This window comes from Octopus bimaculoides, chromosome 15, assembly GCF_046866305.1.
Source record: "Octopus bimaculoides isolate indiv1 chromosome 15, ASM4686630v1, whole genome shotgun sequence".
Taxonomy (NCBI): domain Eukaryota; kingdom Metazoa; phylum Mollusca; class Cephalopoda; order Octopoda; family Octopodidae; genus Octopus; species Octopus bimaculoides.
In genome coordinates, this window is record NC_142942.1 from 53,405,126 (window position 1) to 53,415,125 (window position 10,000).

At 35.0% G+C, this 10,000-nt stretch overlaps 1 protein-coding gene across 1 annotated transcript in view; it reads right to left on the reverse strand.

The window, feature by feature from the left end:
* LOC106878166 (synaptogenesis protein syg-2) overlaps positions 1 to 10,000 on the reverse strand; it is a 166,618-nt gene that overhangs the window by 10,915 nt on the left and 145,703 nt on the right. The window contains exon 14 of the mRNA XM_089363935.1: positions 7,994 to 8,021. Coding sequence (XP_089220061.1) covers positions 7,994 to 8,021 — 28 coding nt within the window. The remainder of the gene's footprint in view (positions 1 to 7,993; positions 8,022 to 10,000) is intronic.

The following is a 10,000-nucleotide window of genomic DNA, read 5'->3' on the forward strand; positions in this document are numbered from 1 at the left end:
TATGAGGCCAGATTGGTTGTTATTTCTAGAATCTCAATTGACCAGGAAAATTGCCCATTGTTAGTTAATCATAGTAGTAGCAAAAGTAGTGGCCATGGTTGGGGTGCTAGTGGTAGTAGTAGAAGTAGTTGTGATAGTGGTGGTGGTAGTAATAGTCCCTTCTACTACAGGCACGTGGCTTAGAAATTTTGGGGGTGGGCAATAGCTGATCACATTGACCCCAGTGTTTGCCTAGGACTTATCGTATTTTAACATGTATAGGGAACCCATTTTTTGTCAAAAATTAGGTTTTAAAATATTGGAGTTTCTTATACATGGATGGTATTATAGTCCCTTACAAAACCTTTTCTGCCAAATTAGGGGGTTCTTTATACATGTTAAAATATGATAATTTATCAATCCTGAAAGGATGAAAGGCAAAGTCAACCTCGGTAGAATTTGAACTCAGAACGTAAAGTGTCGCAAGATCTACCACTAAGTATTTTGCCTGGTGCAGTAACCATTCTACCAGTTCACCATCTTATCTGGTGGTAGTAATGGTAGCAGTCATTTGTCAACTACAAATTCATTATAGTAGTAGTAGTAGTTGTTGTTGTTGTTATCGTCATTTGACAACCCTGAATTTGATACACACTTCAGTTGAACCCTGATCAAACGGTGCAGTAAATCATATTCGATGGCATTTAAGTAACACAACAAAGAAATTGACAAAATAATCTTGTAGAAAAATCTAGGAAGTAAAAAGAAAATGCATTGGTCTTTGTGCATTTCTTATTTTATTCCAGCTGGATGCTCAACAGTTTATTTCATGGTTACTCTTTTGGACAATCATCATATAATTTATTTTCTTGAAGCGTTTGATGTTTCAGAGCATTGACTTATCATCAAAGTCATCAACAGATATATCATTTGAGCTTTAGCCAAATATATGCAGATATAATCTCCAAGAACTATGTATCAATCTATCCATTTGTCTTCACTGTTATCTATGTACCTTCGTTTGTTTATCTATTTATCTCTTGTCAATTTGAGGAATTGAGGTGATTCAAGTAAAGTATACAGTGTGACAAGATCCACCTATCTATTATTCTCCTTATTCTACTCTCTCTGCCTCTGTCTCTCTGTCTATTTATCTATCTATTAATCTTCTACACTTCTTCAGTATTTATCTATATATCAACTGATCTGTCTCTGTTTTATATTTCCATATTCCTAATTACATGTTAACCACGAAGAAAATGTTATACTTTTATATTATTATTATTATTATTATTATTGTTTTTATTATTGAGGCAGTGAACAGGCAGAATGGTTAGCATGACAGCCAAAATGCCGAGTGGAATTCCGTCCATCTTTATGTTCTACGTTCAAATTCTGCACACATATACACACATATATAATATAGATAGATAATATATATACACAGTGTTCAAAAGGTCACTCTGCAGTGAATTTTTTGAAGACACCATCAACACCGAGAAATATTGCTCAAATATTGTCCGTCCATTTGTAAGACCAACTCACTAAAAGTGAAATTAATAATGCATACTTTCAGCAAGATGGCGCTACAGCACATACTTCGCGCATCACCATGGTGCTACTTTAAGGGTTTTTCGGTGAACGGATAATTTGGAAGGGACTTTGACCACCAAAATCACCTGATTTAACACCAGACTTTTTTTCTGGAGAGCAAGTAAAGGACCATTGTACAAGAATTGCTCGAAAACCATTCATGAGCTAAAAGACACAATCATAACCTTCACACGGACCGTACCGCGTCAGACTCTCCAAGATGTATTTCAAAACATGTGGAGAAGAGTCAACTTATGTATTGAAAATGAAGGATAACACTTTGAACACCCCTTATAAGTTTTTTTAAAAGTCTTGTAAAGAGTCTAATATATTCTTTTGTAGTCTTATACCATCTTAGAAAGATTTATTTTGCAATAAGATATTTACTGCAGAGAGACTTTTTGAACGCCCTGTATTATCTATCTATCTATCTATCTATATAAGTAGGTAAATTGAAATTTAGAGGTAATACTTGACAATTGTAAGCACCTGTGTATTCCAGCTAGTGGTTGCGGTGAAAGAATAAAATGTAAATCCAAAAAATAACAACAAAACTATTATAGTTTGTAAAGCTTGAAACACGTGTACCGCGGAATCCTTTGTAGTTTTGTTGTTATTTTTTGGATTTACATTTTATCTATCTCTCTCTATATATATATGCCTATGCGTATGTATGTGTATACGCACACACATGCTGGGCATCAACACAGTTTCTGACGACCAAATTCACTAACAAGGCATTGGTCAGCCCAAGAGTATAGTAGAAGAGACTTGCTCAAAGTGTCACACAATGAGACTGAACTCAAAAACTCTGTGACTGCAAAGTGAGCTTCCTAACTACCTGGTTGTGCCTGCAGTTGCAATTTTGCAATTAGGAACTTTTGCACAACATAACTGGTTACCTATTTGGAGAAAAACAAGGAAGTTTCACAATCCCTACATAACTTAACAGCAAGGAAAATAGAAAATTCTGGCTCACAGTGACATCTTGTAGATAACGAGAGCTGGTAAAAATAAAAAAATAAATAAATGTAAATGTATGAATGAGGTTGCTTTCTGCATTTGACCAGAACTGATTAACTACAGTTTATTACAAGATGATTGGATTGCATCCTTAAATAGGTTGTTAATGAGGATTTAATAGTAATCAATTGTCACCACAGCATTGATTGTAACCATATTTATGTAATTATATTATAATATAAAGCAGTGTGGAGAAGAGTGGCAGAATGGCGGAAATGTTGGAGAACTTGACTAAAATACATTACAATACATTACAATACAATATTTAACTTTGTCTGTCTGTCTGTCTCTTTCTCTCCCCTTTGACTTCAAACATCAACTGGGATTAATGTATTAGCAGATCCTGTTTAATTTGATGGCAAGTCCTATAATGATTGATCTAATAACAGTGATCAATGGGTTTTAACATTAATTGTAACTATTAGACATAAATAATTTATGTAACATTATAAGAGAAATAAAGAGAAAGAATGTTTAGAAAGTGCCAGGAATGGTAATGTTGCCTGCCTTTTTATTTTCCTGTTCTTTGACTGAGCTATACAAGGGGACATGTATTTGGCCAGTTGGTGTGCTAGAAATTGCAGCTAAATCTTCCATAATTCGCACATTCTTAGAAAAGGACAAGTTGGATAACATGGCCCTAGATTCTCTGCACAGAGGGAAATGATGGAATGATCACAACTGGAATAATACTTTTGATTATAAAACTCACATACTCAAAGCTGATCTGGGGTTAAACAATGTATGTATGTACATATGTATGTATATATGCATGCATGTATGTATATATGTATGTGATTTTTCTTTGAGTTTAATTAAAGTTCTTCTTAAAAGAGTTCAAGCCACTCGCTCACGAAGCAACAAGACATCTTGAGTGAAGAGATTTCCCGATGTTTTTGAATATATGGTTGAGTTGGTGTGGTGGTTGAATTGGCAATGTACACACCCAAGAGTGTGCATCTATTCACAGAAGAATTTCAGATGGAGAATTTTTGGAATGCCTTACAAATCTCCACTGTGGCCACTAATAAATTGAATTTGGAGAATCCACGTCAGTTTCTTTTGTTCTATTTCCATGAAACTGAGTATTTCTAGGAATGTGTGTGTGTGTGTGTGTGTGTGTGTGTTATGACGTTTTGGGCAGATGTATCAGATTTCCACAGCAAAAGAATTAAAACAGAAGTGTGTGATTCAAGGGAGGGCCAGCTGCTATTTCTAGCAGGGCCAACGGCTGCACAAAAGTTCCATTGTTGGCTTCAGTATTGAATTGATTTTAATAATTGTAAACATTCAACCTTTTGGCTGATGTGGCCTCTGGTCACCTTCAGATGTCTATCATATTCAGTTATGTTCTCAACATTTGGAATTGAATACTTTTATCAAAACCTTGTGGGTAGATTGTGGTCATTGCATTGTCCATATGAAGGGTATTCTTCCTGTTTATTCTACCACTTGTCATGCCATTAAGAGGTTAGGCTTCCTCCAGAGTAGTGGTTCTCAACCATTTTTTGCCTGTGAACCCCTTTGATTCCTGTATTATTCCAATGGACCTTTATACCCCATTCAATGTTTAGCAAAAAAATATTCATATTATAGTTTTATATTTAAATATTAATGTGAATTGTATGAAAAAAATTGTTAAAATATTTTGTGAATTGTATGAAGTATAACCAATGTATTGCTCATAAAATTTAACAACAAAATCTTATGTGGACTCCCACCCCCAGGGTCTTGTGTATATATACATCGAGAACTGCTGATCGAGAGTAATATAGAGTTTGGTTGAGCCAAAGATTGAACTCTGGTTCAAAGGCTAGACTACTACACTTAACTTCAGTAACAACACATCTAGTAGAATAATTTATATGGAGAATATCCTTAGTATGGACAATGAAATAATAACGGAATGTATGTGTTACCACATACATACATACATACATGCATGCATGAATACATATTCTCTCTCTCTCTCTTTCTCACACACACACACGGAGGGGAAATCACTTGTCCAGCAGGTGTTAAAGCTAAAAATCATCAAAAAAGAAAACACCTAAGCTGAACTATTGAGAAACTTACAGCTACTCCAGTGGATCACAAGTTCAGATTTATAGCCATAGTTATTGGAGCCCTAGGATTATAAAACAAACTGCCTCAAGATATCTTGATGAATAAGGGTTCTCAAAACCGGAAAGAAAAAAGCCATTGATGGAAATGTCAAAATATGTAAGACTTTCCGAAAGTTTAGTATATGATTTTATATGCACATGTCTAGACATGCAAATATATATATGAATATACATACATAAAACAAAACATACACATCTGCACATGCACTGACTCCAAAGATTTGCATATATATATATATATATATATATATATATATATATACACCCATACATGCATAACTATCCTGTTGATGTTGTTGAAATTGCAATGAAGGAACCTTGGATCTAGGTTAAAAACCAAATCTTTCTTCAATCTAGAAATAAAACTAAATCATTACATACATTCACTCACACACATAGGGTCAAGGTCAGGTTGTCATACAAAACTGAAGTGAATCTGAAAATAATTCTTAATTATTGGAAATCATATTCAAAATGAGAAGACAAACCATTAGGATTAATGAATTTTTTTCACAAAAAGAGAATGAAGGAGATTTCCAAATTTCAACTAAGTAATAATGTTAAATCATGGTATGAAGAGAGAGTTAGTTAATCTTTTGATAGCAATGGTGATAAGATGACAACTTTAGACAGGTTTTAGTCTAATTCGTCCTCTTCAGTGAAACCTAGCTACCAGACCAAGAACAATTTTGTGTAGCTGCAAGTAACAACCAAGCTCATGACTTCAACTCATCGTATGCTTACCCCTAAAATTTGGTCTTCTATTTGAATATTTATATCTTTAGTCTGTCACTGTGCTGTTCCTAAAAACACAATGTCATCAGTGTTAATATTAATGTTTGTGAAAATAAAAATAATTTCTTACATAGACACATAAATACAGAATTTCGATGAAGATGACGTGAAAATAATGCTTTTATTGAAGGCATCAGCGAAAGAATTTAACAGCTGCAAGTGGCAATCAAACTTTGAGTTATGATTTCAATTCATTACAAGCTTGACCCTAAAGGTCAGTCTTCCATGCCGGGACTCAGAAGGATAAATGTCAGCACTATTACCATTCTTTGATTTTATTTGTTTGTTTGAGAAAAATAAGAAAAGCCCATAGCCCTTTTTTCCCCTTCTTTTGTATGAAGGCTGTCCTAAAGAAGAAAGGTGGTACCAAGTAGAGGAATATTTGGTGTAATTAATATCCAGTTTGAATTCTTGCAAGGTTTGCTGTGGAAGAAGAAAACATGGGTGGGAACATAATTCCAGATGGAGATTGATCCAGGAGAAACAAGTGTTAGACAAAGTGGTCAGTACAAAATCTGGATGGTATCAGGGGTGGGCAGTGGGAGTGGTGGATGAGATATTGGTGCATCATATCAGTAGGATGCATTGAGTTATATTTCGAGGGATAGGGTAGACTGTAGTATTAATAGGGGAGACAGGATGAAAACACCACTTCATAAAGGTACTAGTTACAATATTTGGTGGTACCAGTTACATTACATATAATTGGTAAATGTGTTCCAAAACCTTGAATGAAGGCAGTGGGTCTGAGTGTCAGTGGTTAGTTCTGGTTTCATGACATGTAAAGGATGAGAGAAACCTTCCCTCATGGAGAGGATGCCAATCTACTGTGGATAATTATTACTGACAGACGGATAAATTGAAGCATGTTCAATAAATTGTCCTGCTTAGGAACACAACAAAAGACCCACAACAAGTTTGAACTTCCAGTCCAATGCTTCACTGACTCATCTATTTCATTGTTGCTATATATTACACTCAACTACAATCCAAGGAAGGAGCCACCGCTTGGTCATCCATCCTACATGAAATAACAGCCAAATCCCCCTCAAGTCATACTCTATAACTATACTATATGATACTACACTGTTATGTCTCAAGCTACTGCTATTGCATATAATTGATAATGTCTGTTTCAAGCCTACAAGCCAATTAGCTTAAGCTTATTTCATTTCTCAGGTGATTCACATTACTGAGAGTGTAAGACTCATCAGTCTGTGGCCCAGTTAATCTCTGGTTAGCACCAGTAGCCATTTTCGGCTGAGGGAATTAAAGCAAATGTGAAATGAAGTAACTTACTTAAGAGCACAATATACCACTTAGCCCAAGACTTGAACTCATGGCCTAACTATTGTGAGTTTGATTCTCTAACCATTAAGCCATGTCAACAGAGATAGAACTAGTATCACATTGTTAATTAGTCATAGCAGAAAAGGGCCTCAAATCAAGGGCACTTTAGTTGCAACCATTCCATCTACCTGCATTTCAGTGATCCAATTGCTCCACATATACTTCCATTTTTAACCCTTTAACTGTGAAATGAAATTTCATGGTTATTCCAGTAATGGTGTTAAATATCTACCAAAAAATGGAACTGGTATTTTCTACAAGTCACATTGCTTCCATAAACTTGATATATCTCTACAAAAAATAGTTTCAGACATGACATTATCCAACAAAAGATAGATTGGTGTATACAATTCCTTTCTGCAGTTAAGGATTATGAAATTTTTGAGTGGACATATTTGATTCCAGCAGTAAAAGAATTAAAACAGAAGGGTGTGATTTAAGGGAGGTTAGGCTGCTATTTCTTGTAAGGTTAGCGACTGCACAGCGGTTCCATTGTTAGTTTGGGTATTGAATTGATTTGACTAATTGTGAAGTACTAAAAAAATGCCGATATTCTTGCAAAAAAGGTAAATGGTAAGAAACTGAAAAATCTTAATGTGCAAAAAAAAAAAAAAAAAAAAGGTTGATTGATATAGAATAGAAGCTTTATGCTATGTGTTTCTCTCAGCCCAAGAATTCTGTTTTGCATGCTTCCTGCGAAAGAAAGTGCTTTATGAAGAATTTGCAACAAAATATATCGGCTAAATTAGTCTGCTTTTTGGATCATAAGCGCAATTGAGATGAAATTTTATGCAAAATTTTAGACCGAAAATAGTACCATGCATTTCCTATGGTCAAAAGAAACAGCTCAAGCTGTTGATGTTGTTTCATGCATGGTGGGGGTATTGTTGCCAGGGCTGCACAGAGATGTAAATGCAATTAGGGAGTGTTCGGATAGCATTGAAAAAAAAAAAAAAATTGTTGATTAAAAGCAATGGATAGTATTTCTAATAATCACTGCATATGAATAAAAAATGCTTAGTGGTGGCCATATTGGTGGTAAAGAATGAAGTTGTGGTGGGGCGGGGTTTGATTTTTTTTTCTTTTTTTTTTTTTCGGATTGGGTTAAAAATCTGACCGGTACTCACATGAACGAGTCTGTCTTGTGGATGGAATCTGTAAAAAAAGGGGAAATTTTGTCTAAAAAAATATCATCATTAGCTAAACTAGATCCTTGAATAAGCAGACCGTTGTTTTTGTTTGTAAGAGCAAACATCATCTTTCCTTTAGTTAACCATCACTAATATGAACCAGTCTGTATGCATGCACACACATGAATACTTACACACACACACACACACACACACACACACACACACACACACACAGGCATACTTACACAGAGATATAGACATGCATATACACGTGCACAAACGATGCTTACATACACACATACACACTTGAATACATTTGCACCCACACACATTACAGTGCCTGGGTCGACTTTACTTTTCTATGGTCGACAAAATAAATATCGAACAAAGTGTTAGGGTCTATAAAATGGACCAATAAAAATGGTGCCCCAATGTTAGAACACACACGCATACACACGCACACCACATATACACCCACATCAATACATACATACATGCATGTACATCATTATAGGTGCAGTAGGTTATGTACCTACAAATTTACATGAAACCCTAGAAATAGGTTTTTATGAAAAAAGAGCGAAAAAACCTGACACAAATTCTCCAAATCTAATCTATTAGAGGCACAGTGAAGATCTGTAAGACATTCCAAGGATTCTCCATCTGAGATTCTTTAGGTGAAGAGATGCTCACACCCAAGTGTGTGCATCAACAGCTCAACCAACAAACCTACAAACCAACTCAACCACGTATTTACAAACACTGGAAACCCTCTTGATGCCACAAGCCTTGTCATTTTGTTAGTGACTGGTTTCAACTCTCAAGAACTTTAAAAAAAACATATATATAATGATAATGATAAAAGGGTAAAATTAATTAATTCATTAATTATATATATACATATATATATATACATATATATATATACATACATACATACATACCCACAACCACACACATAAATCTGTTTATATTTGTCTCTCAGTCGCTCTCCTTCCCTCTCTCTCTATCTATCTATTTATCTTTCTCTCTCTCTCTCTCTCTCTATATATATATATATGTGTGTGTATGCATGTACGTATAAAAAATATAAGAATAAAAAACTACTAAGTGAAAATTCTTCGGTTGGACAGACAGTGAAGATGAGATTAAGATATCGAAACATTGTAATTGCATAGACACCTGCACACACACACACACACACACACACACACACACACACATTTTCCAATGATCTCCATACGTTTTTGTAAATGTCTTTTTTTTATTGTTTTGCGTATGTAAACAATATAAATGAGAGTTTTAATGTTTCCATATGTAAACAATAAAAGCACACATTCTCTGTGTATGTAGATATGCATATATAGGTATATATATATTTATACATTTAACAATACACACACACATACACTCTCTCTCATGCACACACACACACCTATATATACACACTTACTACACAGAGCTAAACGCATGCACATATAAAGACCTACACATTCTTCATGGGTCATAGCTATAAGATGTTGTAAAGGATTCTGTTAGAGTCATGTTAATGTTGGTATTGGTTAAATCTCTGCCGAGCAGTTTTGGTTGGAAAATACTGAATCACATTGGTAAAATGCCATCTCGTTTCTTGTATAATTACACATGGAAACGCATGCACAAACACATACACATGCACACACACACACACACATGCACGCACGCACACACACAAATGTGTACACACACACCCATTCACACGCACACATCCATCAACACACACACACACTCACTCACACATACATACATACATACTCACTCACACACACATATATGCACACACAGAAACCCATTGATGTGCATGCATGCACAGATACTCACGCAGACACTCATTCACACACACACACACACACACAATCACATATGCTCTTACACATAAGTACTTACACCCAAATTTCAGGCAAAGTGTGTAATAAAACCAACATCAATATAGCATTACTGGTAATTCTCTCATCTCAAAGA